We start from the raw sequence: 22,898 nt of genomic DNA, 5'->3' as shown, positions 1-22,898 counted from the left end.
CAATCCATTCATTGATTCACCGTTTCCGTGCATTTTTCATGTTTTCAAATGTATAAACCTGCTAAACATGCTAGATGTTTAGTACTTTTCTACGTTACTAATAATTTTGATGACTTTATGCAAACATGTAAATCCATCCATCATTCTAAATAGCAATTGCTATTGTAATGTAATCAAAAAAATTAATCGTGTACCCCACAATACAGTGCATTTCCATACATTTCCCGAATGAATGAACTATTCTATATAGGCTCCTATTTTTTATATACTGACTCCTCATTTGATTATATTGCAAAACGTTGACATTTTACACAAAACTGACCTTACTGATAACTAAAAGCATCATTACTCCAGTCTTCAGTGTCACATGATCCTTCAGAAATCATTCTAATATGCTGATTTATTATGAATGCTGGAAACAGTTGTGACGCTTCATAATTTTTAGAAAATGTGATACTTAAAATGTTAAAAAGAGCAGCATTTCTTTAAAAGAGAAAAATCTTTTTTAACAATATACACCTCTGTTTAAAGTCTTTGGTCAGTAATTTTTTTCTTTCTTTGAAAGAAATTAATACTTTTATTCAGTAAATGATAATTGATCAAAAGTGAAAGGAAATACTTATATTGTTAGAAAAGAATTCTATTTTGAATAAATGCTGTTCTTTTTAATTTTTAAGAATTCTTAAAGAAGTATCACAGGTTCCAAAAAATACTAAGCAGCACAACTTAAAACAGTTACCAACATTGATAATAAATTAGCATATTAGAATGATTTCTGAAAATTCATGTGACACTGAATAATGGCTGATGAAAATTTAGCTTTGCATCACAGAAATCAATTATATTCGAAAGTATATGAAAATCAAATAGAACTGTTAAACTGTAATAATTTTTCAGAATGTTATTTTTTTTTCTGTATTTTTTTATCAATTAAATGGAACTTTAATAAGCGTAAGAGAACTTTAAAAAAACATTAAAAATCGTATTGATTCCAAACTTTTAAACAGAAGAGTATAGACTAAAAATGACAAAATATATACAACAGAATCAATAAAACTTTAACTAAAATTAGAAAAATTAGACAAAAAATCATTCACAATATTAAGAAAAGATGTAACTGTATCTCAATGATACTAAAACAACACTGCAAAAAAAATCATTTTAAATACATTTATAAGATAACTGGACACCACTTTTAATTTGACACTTTTTTATGCATTTTACTTTTTATTATGTATTGTATAATGAATTTGCTTACGTACTAAAAAAAAACAAAATAGCAGACATTATTCAGTGTAGTGTAAACAGTACACTAGTATTACACTAGAGGGCATCAGTGCAACAGGAAACACCCCACTGCACTGAATATTTGGGTGGCACCGAATGAAACTGAGAGGAAACATCTGTTTGTGATTTTTAATTTTTAAAAAAGCAGTCTCAGTAGATAAATATACAGCTCGAGCTTGTACAACAAACATATTTCTCAATACATCTATAAAACATCAGTGACAGTAGTTTATTCTAAAATGCTCAAAATAGGTGATAATGGCAACAACACTCACAGTTACGTTACACACTTACAAAGTCAAGTATGTGTCTCTCTGAAACACACCTATGCAAGAACCTGGTGTTGGGCCGGACATGAAATGCAGACGTGGGTTTTTTGCCATGCCAGTGGTGATTATTAATCAAATAATACATGATATACTTTTGGAGAATCTTCCAGCGATCATCTAATATCCAATTGCAAAGCTATCGATCTTTTGGTAAACGTCAAATAAACAGTTGTCAAACGAACCCTGTAAAATCAGAGGAAAATGCAAAACATGAGATATTTAAAAAAATACCAAACATATAGTTTGTCTCTCTGCTGTTTCTGCTCTGTTTGAGTGGTTAAAGGCAGAATGGATGTGAAGTCTAACAGCGTACAGCTCATATTGGGGCTGCGCTCTGAGTGAAGTCCAAATGTTGACTTAAAACAAGCTGTTCCCATAAGCTCCGAAGTAGGAGTTTGTGCCCAGTGATGAAGTACTGCACATTCCCACCTATTTTTAGGCCATTACACACTGCAGGTTCTGCACGGTTCAAACCTATGCAGTCCAAACTTCAAAAAACTTGTCAAGGGATTTGTTAAGAAGCAGGAGACGTAGTGTATAGTGTCACGTATACAGTATAGAAAATAACGCTGAACATGCTGTAAGAATTTTTTGAGGATATTTGGTAGATGGAAGTGCTTTTGTACTTACAGTAAATTTGTAATTCGTAACTTGGAATATGTCCCTTATATGTGACCCTGGACCACAAAACCAGTCATAGGGCTCAATTTTTTAACAACTAGTGATACGAAAAATCAAAATACTGAGAAAATCGTCTTTAAAGTTGTCTTAGCAATGCATATTACTAATCAAAAATTACGTTTTGACACATTTACGGTAGGAAATTGAGAAAATATCTTCATGGAACATGATCCTTAATGTACTCACCCCCTTCTCATCCAAGATGTTCATGTCTTTTTTTCTTCAGTCAAAAGAAAATTGTTTTTTGAGGAAAACATTTCAGGATTTCTGTCCATATAATGGCCTTCTATGGTGCCCCTGAGTTTGAACTTAAAAAATGCAGTTTAAATGCAGCTTCAAAGGTCTCTAAATGATCCCAGCCGAGGAAAGAAGGGTCTTATCTAGCAAAACGATGGGTTATTTTCTAAAAAATTTTTTTACAATTTATATACTTTTTAACCTCAAATGCTTGTCTTGTCTAGTTCGGCAAGACGAGCTTTTGAGATTAAAAAGTATATAAGTTGTAAATGTTTTTAGAAAATAACCCATCGTTTCGCTACATAAGACCCTTCTTCCTCGGCTGGGATCATTTAGAGCCCTTTGAAGCTGCATTTAACCTGCATTTTGGAAGTTCAAATTCGGGGGCACCATTGAAGTCCATTATATGGAGAGAAATCCTGAAATGTTTTCCTCAAAAAACATTTCTCTACGACTGAAGAAAGAAAGACATGAACATCTTGGATGACAAGGGGGTGAGTACATTATCTGTAAATTTTTGTTCTGAAAGTGAACTACTCTAATGAACTACTACTTTAATGATTTTTGGCATAAAAGAAAAATCGGATCATTTTGACCCATACAATGTACAGTATTGACTGGTTTTGTGGTTCTATAGAATAGCTTTTATTTTGAGGTCTTAGACAACTAGAAGTCAACTAATTTTGACATTTCTGTGTGCAATAGGATTCAGTCAGAAAACATTTTTGCTTTTGGAATGACATGCATCTTTCCGTGGGGTCAAAATCCAGTGCGGTACAGATAATGCTATGCTAAACTGTGAATTTCACATATATTGAACAAAACAGGTTTGGGTTGAGAATATTTTCTCTTTCTGTTTTAAGCACAGTTGGCCTGAACTTAATTGGTTCTTCATCAGATTTGGAGAAATGTAGCATTACATCACTTGTTCACCAAAGGATCCTTTGCAGTGAATGGGTGCCGTCAGAATGAGAATCCAAACAGCTGATAAAAACATCACAATAATCCACAAGTAATCCATACTACTCCAATTTTGTGAAGTGAAAAGCTGCTTTTTTTATCAACTGTTTGGACTCTCATTCTGACGGCACCCATTCACTGCCAAGGATCCTTTGGTGAACAAGTGATGTAATGCTACATTTCTCCAAATCTGATGAAGAAACAAACTCATCTACATCTTGGATGGTCTGAGGGTGAGTACATTTTCAGCAAATTTTCATTTCGTTAACAGCTCGAGCAATAACAACTTTGGTTTACATCTCCTCTGTCATTCTTATTTGTGAGAATTTAAAGGATTACTCCACTTCCAAAATAAAAATGTCCTAATAATTTACTCACCCCCCATGTCCTCCAAGATGTTCATGTCTTTATTGTTTCAAAGGCAAAGAAATAGTTTTTTTGAGAAAACATTCCTGGATTTTTCTCCATAAAGAAGACTTGGTGCTCAAAAATTAGAAATGCCGTTTCAATGCAGCTTCGAAGGGCTCTAAATGATCCCAGCCTAGGCATAAGGGTCTTACCTTGCAAAACGATTGGTTATTTCCTAAAAACATTTACAATTTCTCCTCCAACTTCAAAATCACCCTACATCGCTGCCGAAGTACTGACCCAGTGTTACAAAGCGATTGTACAGGTGGTCAAACGGCCTTTACAAAAACAGGTAAAACAGTGATGTAGGACCATTTTGAAGTTGGAGAAAATTAGATTTTCAACATACCCTAACTGTCTTGAACCAGATCGCAGAGCTAGACAAGACGAGCAGTTGTGGTTAGAAAGTGTATAAATATAATTTAAGAAAATGACCGATCGTTTTGCTAGAAAGTCTTTAGCTGGGATTGTTTAGAGCCCATTGAAACTGCATTTTTAACCTTCAATCCTTTGAGCACCAGTGAAGTCCACTATATGGAGAAAAATCCTGGAATGTTTTTCTTAAACTTCATTTCTTTGTGACTGAAGAAAGAAAGACATGAATATCTTGGATGATATGGGAGTGAGTAAATTATCAGTACATTTTTATTCTTGAAGTAATGCTTTAAAGGAGTAAAGCATTGTCATCCAAAATGTTCGTGTCTTTCTATCTTTCTTTTCAGTCGTAAGGAAATTGTTTTTTGACTAAAACATTTCAGGATTTCTCTCCATATATTGGACTTCTATGGTGCCCCTGAGTTTGAACTTCCAAAATGCAGCTTCAAAGGATCACAGCCGAGGAAAGAAGGGTCTTATCTCGCAAAACAATGGGTTATTTTCTAAAAAAAAAAAAAAAAAATACAATTTATATACTTTTTTAACCTCAAATGCTCATCTTGTCTAGCTCGGCAAGAGATTAAAAAGTATAGAAGTTGTAAATGTTTTTAGAAAATAACTGATCGTTTTGCTAGATAAGACCCTTGTTCCTCGGCTGGGATCATTTAGAGCCCTTTGAAGCTGCATTTTGGAAGTTCAAACTCAGGGGCACCATAGAAGTCCATTATATGGAGAGAAATCCTGAAATGTTTTCCTCAAAAAACAACATTTCTTTACGACTGAAGAAAGAAAGACATGAACATCTTGGATGACAAGTACATTATCTGTAAATTCTTGTTCTGCAAGTGAACTACTCCTTTAACTCGTGGGTTGTCCGAATGAAGGACATTTTGCTTTGGATTCTTTGCAAGTTAAAAACTTGAGGGGACAAAGAGGTACAATCCATCATCAAGGTTCATCTGAAGCCTGATGTGCACCAGAACACTGTGAAGGAATAACATGAACTCTTTGGCGTGTGTCAGTCAATCAGTGCTTTAAAAACAACTCTTGAAGCTCTCTTCTATACAGTATGGAATACATTTTATAAAAAATAGATTTTTGCTTTTCAACAGCGCCCTGAGGGTTGTAATTGTCTGCTAGTATTGACACGATATCCACATTCGTTTCCAGGAAGCTCTCTTTCCGTCTCTTCAGACCCACTGGCAAGAGGCCTGTCCCGTTGGGATCGGTGGAATTCCACTGCGAGTCTCTTCTGGCAGGCCACGCGGTCACCTCCAACATCAGCTAGATCGCCATCCACGACAAACAAAAAAGTGTCAAGCCTCCGAAAAATCTGGAGAATATTCTTTTCTTCCACATATGGAAGGCTGGAGGGTCTGAGTCTTTGGAGAGAGCCGTGGTGAGGGTAGCAGCTTATTGGATTTTCTGAACCCAATCCAAGCTCTCATTGGCTCTTCTGGACCCAGTCCCAGCTTTCATCGCTGTCCTTCCTGTTCTTTTCGGCCTCTATGATCTCTCTGTAATGCCTCCTGAAGAACCCCATCTGCACAACACAAAAATAATTGCTGAGTGTTGGCATACAGAGTGAGACAGTGGACAGATGTACAAAAATTACACCCTGTTTCCTAATCACGTTACTTTACTGTTACAAAATACTTTACAAGTCTTACTGATCCCAACATTTAGAATGCTAATGTTTTTTTAAAGAAGTCTCTTATGCTCATCAAGGCTGCATTTATTTGTTAAAAAAAAAAATAGTAATATTGCAAAATGTTATTACATTATAAAATATGTTTTTTTTAAATGTAATTTATTCCTGTGATGCAAAGCTGAATTTTCATCAGCTGTTACTCCAGTCTTAAGTGTCACATGATCCTTCAGAAATTATTCTAATATGCTGATTTATTATTAGAATGATCAATGTTGGAAACAGTTGTGCTGCCAAATATTTTTTGGAACCTGTGATTCTTTTTTCCAGAATTCTTTGATGAGTAACAAGTTAAGTACAGCATTTATTCAAAATATAAATCCATGTTGTCACTTTTTATTAATTTAACACATCCTTGATGAATAAAACTATTAATTTAATAAGAATAAACATTTACTGACCACAAACTTTTGAACAGTAGTGTATATTGTTATAAAACCTTTTTATTTAAAATAAATGCTGTTCTTTTTAATATTTCATTGATCAAAGAATGCTGAAAAAAGTTTCACAGGTTCCAAAAAAAATATTAAGCAGCACAGCTGTTTTATAAATCAGCATATTAGAATGATTTCTGAATGATCATGTCACACTGAAGACTGGAGTAATGATGCTGAAAATTGAGCTTTGTATCACAGGGATAAATTACATTTTAAAATATATTTACATAGAAAACAGTTATTTTAAATTTAAATAATATTTCACAATATTACATGTTTTCCTGTATTTTTTAATCAAATAAATGCAGCCTTGATGAGCAGAAGAAACGTCTTTAAAAAAAACCCATTAAAAATCTTACTGATCCCAAACTTTTGAGCAGAAGTGTATATATAATTTGTCTTTTATATATATAGGCAAAAGGCAAAATATTTTTTTATGTTTTTAAAGAAGTCTCTTCTGCTCACCTGCATTTATTTGACCCAAAGTTCAACAAAAATAGTAACATTTCGAAATATTTTTACTATTTAAAATAACTGTTTTTTTATTTGAATATATTTTAAAATGTAATTTATTCCTGTGATTTCAAAGCTAATTTTTTTTGCATCATTACTCCAGTCTTCAGTGTCACATGATCCTTCAGAAATCATTCTAATATGCTGATTTGCTGTTTAAGAAATATTATTATTACATTTTAATCATAACATTTATGTTACAAAAAATGTCTATTTCAGGTAAATGCTGTTCTATTCATCAAAGAAACCTGCAAATTCTTATCAGCTATTTTCAACAATAGAAATAATGTTTTTTGAGCAGCAAATCAGCATATTAGAATGATTTCTGAAGGATCATTTGACTGGAATAATGATGTTAAAATTCAGCTTTGAAATCACTAGAATAAATTACATTTTAAAATATATTCAAATGGATAACAGTTATTTAAATTAGTAAAAATATGTCAAAATTGTTTGTACATTGGATCAAATAAATGCAGGTTTGGTAAGCACAATAGACTTCTTAAAAAAAAAAAACATGAAAAATCTTATCTTGGTATAGTGCTGTCATTTGTTTCCCAGAAGTGTTTCCCAGAATACAAACGAAAGAAAATAACATATTCAGTGTAAAATCAAACTAAATGATGTCATTTTTGGGTGAACTATGGCTTTGTTTAGTTGGAGCCAATGGACAGGTTGAGCGTCAGATAACTAGTGGGACGGGCGACACAGATATCGCTACTGTAAAGAAGCGCGTCAGCACAGGAAATATGCTGTTCCTCTTCCTGTGACTCAACAGGTTTGTCTTTGTTTGAATGTGGTTTATTGATTCAGACCCCAGCTCTCTCCAGGCATTTCCTGACGCTGGAGTAGCTGGACATGTGTGGCTCTTGTTGAGGAGGTTTATTTTGGCAGATTTGGGGTTTGGGGGGGGAAGTATCCCTACACCAACATTCCAAGATTTGCTCTAGTATTCCCGCTGGAAACTAATAGAGTGGAAAAGAAAAGAAGGACTTGTTTGAGAAACCTTTAAATCTGTTTGCTTCACTTTTATGTGTACGTGTAAATTATTGTCAGCGCTGTGTTTTGTTACTTTACAGTCGCTCTAAAACTCTCTATTGACCCCCCAGGCCAAGAAAAAGTCACTAGTGTGTGAATGAGGGACGTGATTCTCTACAAGTCTATCTGAGGAAATATCTTTTAGTGCACTAATTACAATCCAAGTTTTTTCATGTGCATGTACTATTGTACTTCAAACTTCAAAGTCAATTCATCCACCTTTTTTTTGGCAGAGGATATTAAAAGCAGCCTGATGCTAATTTAACTGTAACGGGACGCTGCGCATGAGCAGGTGTTTCTGCTCTTTCAAGACACGACGACCTGATGGGTCACATTGACTCTGCAAGAGCCGCACTGCTGTCCGACAAGAATATCTCAGGCATGTGATTTGCATTGGGCCTCATGTGAAAAGACAAAGCGAACATGACAAGCAAAAAAACCTCATCTGGCATGGCTCTACAGTGCGACCATTTCACTCGCATTTGCAACTGAAAATTACTACGTGCAACTATGAAAAAATATTTAGGAGCACTATGTGCGACTGACCCGATCAACATATTTGTGTTTGCGCTCAGGGGAGCTTTGAAGGTTTCTACGTGTTTTTGCAACGTTGAGTAATGTATCACGGACATATCTCACCAATCCTTTCATAAAGTATAGAGAGAGTGTAAATAAGAGATTGATTGTGCAGTGTAGAGAAAGCTTGGTTGATTATAATAGAGCTTTGTGATATCGCGAACTAAGATGAGTGACAGCTTTTAATAATTTTTAAGAGAATTTGTAAATGAGATGTAGATTTAATACAGCAGTTAAATAAACAAGAAGTTTATTAAGTGACTTACATTGTATGACTGTAACACTATTGCCTGATTTTGGTCTATTTCGTCGTCAAAAATAGTCTGAAACAAGTCACAACTGAGCCGCTGCGCATCTCCATTCAAACACAGCGGTGTTTTGTTTCTGAATAAACATGCGTTTTTAACTAATCTAGTGAAATGATCCAATTTCCCATTCATAAAGACAGCCACTTACTTTTTTTCTGAATGAATCAGCCGTTCGAACGAATCAAATGAATGATATGATTCAGTAAGGACGGATATCTAGGAGAAAGTCTGATGTGTTTGCATGGTTCAACATTTTCTGTTGGTTCTGGAATAATGTTTCTTTCAAGCAATCATCCTTAAATACGACTCTAATCCTAATCCTATAATCAGTGAAAAATGACTTGTTGATTTTTTTGTTAAAGCTCATGATCTCAAACTTCAAAGCATTAGGAATGATCTGAAAAATGTTTGATGCATATTATAAACTTTTTCAGCAAAGATCATGAATAGGATATATATGATATTGATGTTTAAACATCTTTAAATGTCATTAATAGGGAAGGAAATGCTTTCCACATGATTACAACTAAACTCCACAGAGTAGCTATCTTTTAATTCAAGTTTTATTTTCCCCTAATTCAGTTTTCGGTTTTATTTTTTATCTGGATTTTGTCATTTATGATTTTAAACAAATGTATAATTTGAAATAAATTCATACATTTCTTATTTTAAAAAATGTTAAATTTACAAATATAATAAGCTGAAAATATATCAATAAATTTACAGCAAACCATTGCATTTTTAGTTTTGGTCAAATATGTTTTATGTGATTTAACTAACATAATATTTATATTTATATATAACATATAATATATCAAATATATACTATTTAAATTTCATATGTAATTGTGTATAAACAAGGATAAAAAATATCTCAGTTATAAAAATAAAAATTATTATTAATTACTAAATAATAATAATGACAAAATGCAATGTTTTAATGTATATTAAAGCAGTTACCTTTTAATTTAATTTTTTTTTTAATCGTTTTCAGTTTTTTTTGGATTCTGTAATTTATGGTATAAAACCAATGTATCGTCTCAAATAAATTCATAAAACATTTTTCTTAATTTAAAAAGTTACATTTACAAATATGATCAGCTGAAAATATATCAACAAATTTACAACAAACCAATGCTTTTTTATTTTTGGTCAAATATGGTGTTTTGTGGAAATGAACATATAATATTTATTTTTATATATTATAAAATACTATAGATTTGATAGAGTATAGATATTACAGATACTGTGTGTGTACATATATATATATACTGTATATATATAAATCATAACAAAAATACATAGTTAAATACTATTGTATTTAATAAGATCTTTTAAAATATATATTTTTATATATTTTAGTTTAAAATTTTTAGTATTTTTTACATTAATTCATTTTTATTCTGTAATTTACAATTTAAAACAAATGTATCATCTAAAAGAAATTCAAAAATCTTCTTTCCTACATTTTTATAAAAATATTTACAAAAAATGTACAAATATAATTAACTGAAAATGTATCAATAAATTTACAACCATTGCATGTTTATTTTTTTTTTTAATCAAATATAGTGTTTTGCGCAATTGAACTAAAGTCTTGTAATATGTCATAAACTGATTTTTGTTGTAAATATGCCTGATAAGACTGTTAGACTGAATGACATTTTATTAGGAAAAAATTTATGATATTTAAAATTATGTCAGAACTATATTCATATTTTATGGTAAAATTTAGTTTTTTAAAAAGGAATAATAATAATAACAATGTTTTAGTAATAATAATACTTTGAAAGAAAAATTTATTTGATCAGAAATAGAAAAAAAAAATACTATCTATAATAATAATTTACAGAATGTGGATGACTCTTAATTTTTCTTTGCAATGTAACCAAACTCTCAAAATATGATGATTATTTCCTAAAAAGTGTGGGTGGTGGCATTTCTAAACGTGTTATACTAGTCACTGCACTGTTTCCAACCCTCATTCAAGCCCCTAAATCCAGCACCAACCCAAACGCTGCTCCAGAAGCAACAAGGATGTTGAGCGAGGAACATGTGTGTGTCTGTCTGAAACAGTACCTTCCAGAGCAGCACCGCCAGCAGCAGGAAGATGAGGATTCCCACGAGGAGGCTGATGGCGATGATCCATCCCACCACGTAACCCCTGGGCTCCTGACTGTGAAGGGCCTCAAACACCAGCTGCAGGACAACACAAAGAGAGTGAACATACACATAAACGCCAGAGCCTGTCATAACCTCACTGACTTAAATAAACACATTAGAAATCGTCATTTCTCAGCGGGACCGAAGATCAGACTCTACAGACTGTATGAATCACCGTGTCATTTCCTGAACGTTATAATGTCTGTGCTGAGTCTACAGTATATTGGGCGTTGACTCAATCAAAAGGAAATGAGATTTGGTTCTTCGAATCAACAAATCAATCAAACACTCGTCTGTGAAGGTTTTCATTAATCCAGATCATCATAGAATGCCAGGAAGAGTTTGTTTGTTTGCAACTGGAAGTCATTATTTCAAATCTGGTTTAAACTATTTTTGCATGAACTTTCCCTTTAGATGCCATACATACACATAGTTTTATGCACAATGTGTGTTATATAACATACATGCTTGCTGACCCTTAAATGTGGAAGAATTTCACCTCTGAAACCATGTACTACCACAAAAACACAGCGAACAGTTCGCTCAATGGATCTGGATGTAAATGTTGCGTGAAAAGCTAGCAGAAAATCCCAGTCTGGAGTGAGATGCCAGCATAGATAAATCTCGCTTCTGGCCACAATTTCACTCCTTCTGTGTGAGGGCTGAGCAAAAAAATAAAAAAGATTGGCATGTGCAGCAAATGAGAGATAATATCTCAGTTGTTACTTTGAAAGTAATGAGAAAAATAAGACTTTTGATAAAGTTTAGAAGAGATCTTAACCTGAAACTGTGCTCAGTTGCCAAAATACCAGTGTTATTTTAGTATCATTTATTTACTTTTATAGTATTTAATATGATTTTTTAAATAATATATATTTTTAAATGTTTTAAATTAATTTGTAGTATTTATTTTGTTCATTCATTAATTCATTCATTTTTATTTGTTTTTGGATTCTGTATTTGATTTAAAACAAATGTATCATCTAAAAAAAGAAAATAGATATATTTGTTTATGTTACAACATATCTACAAATATAATCAACTGAAAATATATAATAATTTTGTCAATAAATTTACAACAAACCATTGCATTTTTATTTTTGTTTAAATATGGCGTTTTGCGCCATAAAAATTGTGCATAAATGAAAACATGGATGAAAAAATATCTTGATTATATTTTAAACCTTAAAATAAAAATTGTTAAGTAGTGATAATGACAAAATATATTATTAAATGTTTAAATAATAATAATAATTATTACTACTACTTTTGCTTTATTGATAATTGAATAATATGATGTAACTTCAAAAAATTGACAGAAATATATTATTTTATAGTAAAATGTACTTTTAAAAGTAATTATAAATATTGTTAATAATAATAATATGAGAATGAAATGTTTCAATCATAGTAATGACAATAATTATTATTATTACTACTACTGCTTTAATGATAGTGTAACTTGAAATTATGATGAAAAATTGCCATTTGCGGCAAATTTGCCACAATACTTTATTATTTTATTTTTTTTATATTTTAGTTTAAATTTTTGTAATTTTGTTACTTTTGTCATTTTCATTAGTATTCTGGAATACTTTTACATTTTTATGTAACAGTACATGTTTTAGTTTTTAATTTTAGACCTTATTTTATTATTAAACAAATTATTTTATTTCAGTTAAACAACATTTTCTTTAATGTCATTTTAGCTTTATTTAAACTGACTTTTAATAGTTTGAGCTACTAATAAAACAATGCATATACTAACTTCAGCAATAAAAACGATGAATTAAAATATTTTTCACAATATCAAAGGATCTGAATTCTATACTCTTATTGTATGACAACCATTAGTCTAATTTATATACAATATAATTTTGGTTCTTGTCTTTTAAGGGGATCCGAGCAAAGACGATAGTTAATTTTCTATTTAAATCATTTTTATTTGTTTTTTGGGGTTCCTTGACATTTCTATTTATTTAGCTTTAGTGTATTACTTTTTTATTATAGTTTTAGTAATTTTAGTACATAAGCCTAAACCTATTTTATTTCAGTTAGTTGCCAAGGCAAAATTTTCTTTTAAGTTTGACTTTTAATCATTAAGTTTTAGGTAAAAATAAAACAATGCAAGATACTATCTTCAGCAATGAAACTATAAAGGATCAATGCTATCTTCCCTTGCACGCTGTATCGGAAACTGAAGTGTAAGATATAAATATTGCACTAAATATATCTCAAGCATTTCTTGAGTCCTGCTAATGATGCAGCAGCATATAAAAATGTAGCATTCAGTCAGTCTGTCATTTCCAATTAGTTCAGGTTGCTGTGAACATGATAGAAATGTTACAGTTGAAACACACTAGAAGACCGTGTGGTATTAATGCTTATACATGGGCAATGCTATTTGTAAATGAGTGCTGCATGTCCACCGTTTGCCCCAGGGAGCGTCGTGTGTGACTTAATAACAAATTGCTTTGGGACCGATGCATTTCCTAAGTGCTGAGGGCAGAAGGGGGCACAGACACTTTTAACAGCCCTATTAGGAATTGGCCACTACACTACAAATGGGGGCTGAAACTGGGTCAGAAACCCAATCAGCTGAGAGCAGGGCTGAGCGGGATGCCATGGCACCAGACACAGACCCATATTCCTCCAATCAATCGACACGCCGAGGTCTGCAGTATTAGGGGCGACTGTTCTCCAGCACAGCTGTAGAGTAAAAAAAGCCCCTTACTCCCATATGAACGGCAAACTCAACCCACATCTAAGCAGCGACTGTGAGCTGATGAGCTCATGCGAACGGACAATTTCATTTTGTTCCGTGCATCAAGGTCCTGAACGCTTTTCAAAGACAATAATCTATTCACTTTCAATCTTACAATGAAAACCACCAGCATGTCAGATGAAGTCTCTGAAGCTCTGAGTCTAGTTTACGGTAACGGTGCAAATATGCTTGGCAAGATATGCTTGATTGTTGGATTGGATTATTCATTGGTTTGATCACTTACAGAAATCTCCTCTGGAAGTCCGGTTGAGACCTCCACGGCCCTGTCGTCCAGCTGGACGTGACCTCGTGTCACAAACTGGATCACAGAGGAGCTGTCCTGCACAAAACACACAAAGACAGAGCAGGGTTGAAAACTGAAACTAAAATTAAAACCATAAAAAAAAAAAAAATTCGTTACTTGAAATAAAATATTTATAAAAAACTTTTTATTTCAGATAGCTGCCAAGGTAACATTTCTCCTTTGATTTTAGTTTAACTTATACTAAAATGACTTAAAATTAAACTTAAATAATAATGGATAAAAACTAAAATTAGAATGGCAACAAATTTTTTTTATTTAAAACTATAATAGTATCTCAATGATAAAATAACAGACACATTATGACTTAAAAAATTAACTTTGACTTATAAAGTCGAATTATGAGATAAAAAGTCAAAATTATGAGATAAAAAGTAAAATTTATGACTAATCCTAACCCTAAAAGTCAAACTAAGTCCATTATGACATAAAAATGTCAAAATTATGAGACAAAGACTTAAGTATGTCAGAAATTGTGAGATAAAAGTAGAAATTATGACTTATAAAGTCGAAATTATGAGATAAAAAGTCAAGCTTATGACTTAAATCATAATTATGATAAAAATGTCAAAATTATGAGATAAAGACTTAAGTATGTCATACTTAAGTATTATGACTTGTCATAAAAAGCCAAAATTATGACTTAAGTCATAATTTCTACTTTTAAAGTCATAATGTATTTTTTTTATTTCATAATTCTGATTTAAGTATATAATAATTTTAACTTAAGTCATAATTACAAGATAAAAAGTAGAAATTTTGACTTATAAAGTTTAAATTATGAGATAAAAAGTCGAACTTATGACTCAAGTGATAATGACATAAAAATGTCAAAATTATGAGATAAAGACTTAAGTATGTCATACTTAAGTATTATGAGTTATGTCATAAAAAGTCAAAATTATGACTTAAGTTAAAATTATTATATACTTAAGTCAGAATTACGAAATAAAATTTAAATTATGACTTTAAAAGCAGAAATTATGACTAACTTAATTACAAGATAAAAAGTTTACATTTGACTTATAAAGTCGAAATTATGAGATAAAAAGTCGAAGTTATGACTTAAGTCGTTATCTCATAATTTTTAAAATTTATGTCATAGTTATGACTTATGTTATACTTAAGTATGTCAGAATTAAAGTCAAAATTATGAGATAAAAAGTCGAACTTATGACTTAAGTCATAATCAAAAAGATTAAAAAATTGAGATTTTGACTTTAACAGTTGAAATTAAGACTTAAGTCATAATTATGAGACAAAAAGTAAAAATGATGACAAGCTCGAAAAGTTTGACTTTTTATCTTGTAATTATGACTTAAGTCTTAATTTTGACTTTTTATCTCGTAATTATGACTTAGGTATGTCATAATATCAACTTGAGGCATGCATTTTTTTCTTCTTACATGGCCTAATTGGGTTTCCATACAGTACAGACAACATTTCTATATGTTTTTTTAAAGTTGTTAAAGTTTTAAAATGAGTTTAAAATTTTATTTAGGTTTATCATCTAATATATATATATATATATATATATATATATATATATATATACATATATATTAGCTTTCTTTCCAATCTTGTAAAATAATGTTCAATATCTTTAATTAACGATAACAGCACTAAAATGTAAATTAGGCATTACTCATGCATTTCCATTACTACTGAGTGCCATTTTATGACAAAATATTTGAATATTTTATTTGAAAATATTAATAATGTTGTTCACCACTTTTTGATTAGGGTTATAAAAATAAGGGTGTGCATTCAAATGTTGAAGTATGACTGATCTGTCACAATACATGAGATCCTCACAGGATTTGTGCATAATAAATTATTTTTTATAATATATTACTGCACAGTTAGTCTCACTGTCGTACATTGCTGTGTAGCTTGTTACTTTTTTTAGCTAACTAAAGGTTACCGGATTACATTAACTGTAATAGCAAATTAGTTTAGCTATAACTAAGGGTAGCCTGACAGTGTTTTAACTAGTTTAGTAGCTTCAACTGTTGCTTCAATTGTACAACAAGTCTTAATCACACACTCTGAAGACTTGCATTGACATTACAATAACTTTTGAACTTAATTACGGCCATAACTCACCCTCTGTAGTATTTCAGTGTTCAGTAGCATTTGCACATCTATACTTGTGGCTTCTTCTTTAGCCTGAGAGCTCAGGCTGCAGGAAATAGTTAGACACGCTCTGCCAGGCCGGTCACAGTCCTGTTGACACAGGATGCCATCAAAGATTCAGCCGTTCAGCACAAAAACTTGGTGAAATGAGGATGAGTGTTTTATGGGGCATTAAATGCTATGATCCACTGCACTAATGTACATGCATTGACAAAAATGCCTGTCAAACAACATTAAATATGCAACTATGGCTTATTTCCAAGTGCTAAATGCATTTAAATGGCATTTTCACACATTGTGCTTTTTTCCTCTGAACTATGAACAATAAGTGCTTTGTCATACCAGAACTTTTCTGCCTGATTTGGTGAAAAAGGCAAAAATGGTGTGGAAGATGCTCTCCTTGTCCTGTGGGATTGTGCAGGGTTTGGGGTTCCTGTGCCACGTGCAGTTTCCTCGACTTTCTGAAACCTGCAGACAAACAGAAAGCAAGAAAATCAGCAAATCTCACAGTGTTATTTTAGATTTGCCTCATTTTTTGAAGTTTGCATCGATTTTGCTTTCCTGTTTAATACTATCAAGCTGCTTTGAAACAACCGGTATTGTATAAAGTGCTATAAAAATATGGGTGAACTGATCTGAGTAATAGTTAGCATTTAGAATTCAAATTAACAAAATTTACATCACTCACAAATATTAGTTTTAAATTGTCTTACTCAAACCAGGGTTCGTACAAAAACTGTAAAATGTAATTCCAGGACTTTCAAGGACATTTTAAAAACCTTTTGGGATTTTCAAGGACTTCAATCAGAGATTTCACTTTTCAAACAATGTCTTATCTTTCAAATTCTAAAAAAAGATAAATAAAAATAGATAAAGTGAAGCACATGCAAAGAATCACTACTAAAATTTACTAAAAAGTATACTACACTTTCACTATAGTAAAACCACTGTTAAATGTCTTAAGGGATTTGTATTTGTGTATACTTCCTTCTCTTTTTTCTTTGCTTTGTTTTTATAACTGTACTTCCTTAATGGTTTGGTGTTTTCTACTGTTGAAGAAAAAAGCAATCAGAAAAAAGATCAAATAAATCAAATAAAAATGAAGTTCCCATCTAAAGCCTTCCATAGCAAACCCATGGAAGCCTATTTCCGCCACTAAATACACATTTCTGACTTTTTTCACAGAATTGTGAGATATAAACTCGCAATTCTGAGAAATGAAGTCAGAATTGTGAGATAAAGTCAGAACGAAGAACAGTTTTCAGGTCAGAATAGCAGACCAATAAGTTTATTACCGGCAGTAAGCAAAGTGATGGAAAAAGTTGTGTATAATCAAATACAAGAGTATTTGGAAGTCAATGGGTTAAACACAATGTATCAACATGCTTATAAAATGGGTCATTCCACAACAACAGCACTTACTCAGTTAACTGACTACTGGCTACAGGAAATTGATAATAAGAATTTGGTGGGCACAGTATTTTTAGATCTAAGTGCAGCCTTTGATGTTCTAGACCACAGTATTTTATTAAAAAAGTTAGTTTGTTATGGATTTGAACCAACTGCTGTTCGGTGGATTGAAAGCTATATCAGTAAACGTGAATACACAGTTTATTTTAATGGTAGTTACTCTGAGGTGGAAGAAATGAGTTGTGGAGTGCCCCAGGGCAGTTGTTTAGGACCTCTTTTATTTTCTGTTTTCACAAATGATTTTCCACTTGTAATTAAACATGCAACCATGGCAATGTATGCAGATGATACAACATTGTGTTTATCAGCAAGAGATGTAGATCAATTGAATATTATGTTAAATACGGAGTTAGACTTGGTTATACAATGGATTACTGACAATAAATTACTTATTAATGCAGGTAAAACAAAATGTATGATACTTGGGTCAAAATATTTTCTTAAGCCATCACTAACATTGCATTTAGATATAGGAGGAAATGTGATTCAGCAAGTAGAAGAAATTCATCTATTAGGTGTAATTGTGGATAGCTCACTGTCTTGGAATAGCCAAATAAATAAAATATTGCAAAGAATGGGTCGTAGCATGGGAATAATTAGATACTGTAAGAAATTTATTCCCAAATGGCTGATCAAAAGGTTAGCCCAATCTTTAGTATTATCTCATTTAGACTACGCTTCAGTTGTTTGGTCAAATACCAATGAAAATAATTTATATAAATTGCAAGTCGCACAGAATAAAGTAGCACGTATTGTTTTGGGTTGTTCATATACAACTAATGTAATTACAATGCACAATAATTTGGCATGGTTAACTGTAAAATATAGATTGAAATATTTTTTATTGTCATTTATTCATAATATAATTGAAACAAAAACTCCTGAAATAATTTACAGAAAATTGTCATTTTTTGCTGATCAACATAATTATTGCACAAGACAAACTACTGGAAGGCGATGTGTTCTGCCTTTAGTTAGAACTAATCAGCTTCAGAGAGCAGTTTTTTATCGGGCCATGGTTGCATGGAATGGATTACCAGGATTTCTGTTGTTGGAAAATAACAGAAAATATTTTCAAAAGAAATTAAAATTGTTTCTGTTTACACAAGAGTCATGATACTGGAAAAGTATGGTAATATGGAAAGATGCCTTATAGTCTGTATTGGAAAGCTATTTATGGATTATATGTATAAATGTACAGCAGTTTTTGTTTGTTTATTTATTTAATTGCATTGGGCTATTGTAGATTGTTTCTATTTTGTGTATATGTGTGTGTGAATGGGTGTGTGTGTGAATAATGTAAGAAAATGATGATTTGATGTAATGTAGAGGAGACCCCAGGAAGAATAGCAACTGAGATTTCAGGCGCTAATGGGGATCTTAATAAATGAAATGAAATGAAAAATGATATAAACTCGCAGTTCATATCAGTCTTTTTTTTTCCTCTTCAGAACTGGACTTTATAACTCGCAATTGCGAGTTTATCTCACAATTCTGAGAAAAAAAAGTCTGAATTGCGAGTTTATATCTCACGATTCTGAGAAAATCATTACAAGCGTTGCTGAAATTCGAAAATAAATGTCTTTTTTAATTTGATCTGTTTTTTTGCTAGTAAATCACTTGGAATAAAGATGCGAGTTTGTATCAATCGGAGCGGTTTCAGCAAAAATGACTCAATTGATTCGGTTCATCTATTCCTTTTGTTTTCCTCTTTCTTAGAGGAAAACATTTCAGGATTTCTCTCCATATAATGGACTTCTATGGTGCCCCCGAGTTTAAACTTCCAAAATACAGCTTTAAAGAGCTCTAAACCATCACAGCCGAGGATAGAAGGGTCTTATCTAATGAAACGATCGGTTATTTTGTAAACAAAAATTACAATTTATATACTTTTTAACCTCAAATGCTCATCTTGTCTAGCTCTGTGTGGAGATTAAAAAGTATATAAATTGTAAATGTTTTTAGAAAATAACAATTCGTTTCGCTAGATAAGACCCTTCTTGCTCGGCTGGGATCATTTAGAGCCCTTTGAAGCTGCATTTAAACTGCAGTTTGGAAGTTCAAACTCGGGGGCACTAGAAGTCCATTATATGGAGAGAGATCCTAAAATGTTTTCCTCAAAAAACATAATTTCTTTACGACTTAAGAAAGAAAAACATGACCATCTTGGATGACAAGGGGGTGAGTACATCATCTGTAAATTTTTGTTCTGAAAGTGAACTACTCCTTTAAGTATGCAGGGAGCTGGATGACTAAAAGGCGATGTGCTGAGATGCTCGCAGACATTATAATTTATCCAGTGAGCTCAGACCTGCTAAGCAATTCAGATAACGAAAGGAAGTTCTTTCCCAGCGGGAGTTGAGAAGCCTTTCTCTGACAGCATGTCCCATCTGGAGTGATTTAATGTCCCGCTGCCCCTTCCTCCCCTCTGCCCTCGGGGAACACTTCACCTCTTCCTTTAACCAGCATCCTTTCCAGTCAGACCTCCATAGAGGAAAGCATCCAAAGACCTCACATTGTCTTCTCTCAAGCCAAAAGGAAGGACCTGTGTCTGTTTCACACAGGTTTTTTATGAGCCCACTTGTGTGAGACAACAGAGTGTCATTCAAGGGCTGATTTCACTACTGTACTGTTTCAAATCGTAGTGTCTTGCTTCCCCTGACAGTGTTTTAAGAAATATGAAACCCAGGCTTAATGGAAAAACCCTTCTGCAAAATATTACATTACTTCTTGCTCCTTTTGTGACACTTTCATGTGAAATGTCTGGGGAGTGGCACTAAAATTGCTTTAAATTTTCCTGGAAGCATAAACGTGAATCTGGCAACGTTTTATTATGTTGGTTGTTGTACATGTGGTGGCAGTTTGGAAACTAAATAACTGGTAAGTGGCACTAAAAGCTACACTAAACCCTATCCTAAACCTAACCAATAGTGTCAACAACAAAAAAAATGATGCAACCATGCCATTTTAGATTGCTTTTACAAGTCTTTGAGCTCTATTTATCATGACTTGTGCAATGCTGTACCAGGTGTGCTACTGGGCAAGTTTACAATGTATTTTGTAAATTTTAGATATTTAGTTTAGATATTTGAGATATTTTGTGAATTTATTTAGGAAATTTCCTACTGTAAATATATCAAAACTTAATTTTTAATTAGTAATATGCATTGCTAAGAACTTCATTTGGACAACTTTGGAGGCGATTTTCTCTATGTTTTAGATTTTTTTCTCCCTCAGATTCCAGATTTTCAAATAGTTGTATCTCGGTCTAATATTGTCCTATCCTAACAAACCATACATCAATGGAAAACTTTATTCAGCTTTCAAATAATGCAGAAATATCAATCTCAATAAATCTCACATATTAAGTATGTTCAACACAATGGTATACTTGCCAAGCATTCGCTTTTGCATTGAGTACTTGTTCGTGTTAATAAAATAGGTCCTTTGTTGGTTTTAAGGGTCAAATTAACCCAAATTATAAAAACATGCTACTTATTTTGGTCTAAGCCACAATAAACGTTTTTCTTTCACCTGACCCTTTGCTGTTTTCCAAAGTGTTGATTTTTGGCAAACTGCATGGAAATCAACGGGCACAAAATTTGTACAGCCTTTCCAAAACACATTGTGTTGATGGGTTGCATGCACATTCATGACCCCAAATGAGAAAATGTCACCAAACGCATAGTTTAACGAGTGTTTCAAGCTGTTTAATTGTGGGTCAAATTGACCTGAACACAAAACTAGGCTAAAAGTATATTTGGAAGACAGCTCACAAGGTTTTTTACAAAGCTAATGTCACGTAACTCTCTCTAATTCAAGACACCTCATCAGCATCGAGGGACCAGCCCAAGCTGTTTATGTAAAAATGCCCCATATGTTTTCAGTCATGTGAGGAGAGGAATTCCTCCACGTGTGCATTTTTAATTAGGCCGAGTGTTTATGCTGTCCATGTGGGCGCCTGGGAATGTCCGCTCCTCGTTGAGTTGAGTTACCCAGCGTTGCCACTGTGCTACAGGTTAGTCAGGGTGAACAGAAGCTTTTCCCCAAGTGTCCCATTCCACCCTTTCGTGCAAACCATTTAATCCTCTTGTAAGTGATTCCATATGGGAAGTACAGGGTGGGATACAAACCTCCCCCGTCCTCCCGCTCACAGTAAACAGGTTGATCCCTGACCTGATCTAGCAATATGCAAAGGTTAAATCAACATAGTATGAGGTGCTGCTCTTGAATTTCTACTCTCTGTATAAGCTTATTGTAAGACACTATCTGTGGTGGCTCTGTAAACCCTGTCTCTCACCTCTGAATTAACTATAAGCCTGAGGATGTTGACCTTACTGTAAGAGAACAGAACATAATCAACACGCTGCCCTCGCTTCTAGTGACACAATATAGATAATGCATAGCTCTGTATATTTAGCTTCAAAACATGGAACAATTGTGCCATTTATTTAAGTACTGCAAATGTAACCTTATATTTCATCTTAAGTAGAAATAATGTTTAAAGGTAACATAAGTAAAGCATAATTGACAATGGACCACTGAATTATTGAAAACGTAATGCATGCAATATAGGCATAATGCGAAGACTTATATTTTCAATAAAGCGACAAATCTAGGGTCAATTATTCAACTTATACCAAGATATTTTCAATGTTTTGTCACTAAAACTGGTTGGAAATAATGTCTGGTTGGAAATAATGTAGCAACATTATATAAGTAAAGCATAATTGATGAGAGGGCTGAGAAAATATTGCAAACCAATGCATCCTAAGGTGGCAGTGCAGCTTTGATGCAATTTGTGATCATTTTTTAAATAATTCAAGTGGCTCGGTTTGCAGTAAATGCCACATTAACTCATCTCTATACACACTGTGAGACTGTGTCAGTTATAATGTGCATTTGGCACAACACACACTAACAGTGTAATGAGATACGGTAATAAACCTCCTGTTGTCAACAAAAGTTGCCGTTTTCTGCCAAAATAAAAGCTTGATGGTTTAACGTTTGACAATGAAGAAATCAAGACAGCCACAAATATTAGTATTGCAATTTTAGAGTTGTAGCCTAATGTAAAATACAAACATTGTTATATTATTTTTCTTCAATACTATTTTTTTTTTTTTTACTTTAAGCTAAAATATTAACGGTAATATTTCTTATTATTAATTGTATAGTAATTTTGC

General features: G+C 32.6%; 1 protein-coding gene across 1 annotated transcript in view; it reads right to left on the bottom strand.

Moving 5' to 3' along the window:
• Window positions 1–1,402: 1,402 nt before the first annotated feature.
• Window positions 1,403–22,898, bottom strand: part of LOC141325158 (integrin alpha-9-like) — an 82,343-nt gene continuing 60,847 nt past the window's right edge. Inside the window, exons 13-17 of the mRNA XM_073833656.1 lie at window positions 16,585–16,710; window positions 16,213–16,332; window positions 14,029–14,124; window positions 10,937–11,056; window positions 1,403–5,820 (exon numbers count right to left, since the gene is read on the bottom strand). Coding sequence (XP_073689757.1) covers window positions 5,722–5,820; window positions 10,937–11,056; window positions 14,029–14,124; window positions 16,213–16,332; window positions 16,585–16,710 — 561 coding nt within the window. The 3' untranslated portion in view covers window positions 1,403–5,721. The remainder of the gene's footprint in view (window positions 5,821–10,936; window positions 11,057–14,028; window positions 14,125–16,212; window positions 16,333–16,584; window positions 16,711–22,898) is intronic.

Source organism: Garra rufa, chromosome 2, assembly GCF_049309525.1.
Source record: "Garra rufa chromosome 2, GarRuf1.0, whole genome shotgun sequence".
In the NCBI taxonomy this organism is placed as follows: domain Eukaryota; kingdom Metazoa; phylum Chordata; class Actinopteri; order Cypriniformes; family Cyprinidae; genus Garra; species Garra rufa.
Note: the sequence above shows the minus strand (reverse complement) of the source record. Positions and strands in the feature narration are given on the sequence as shown.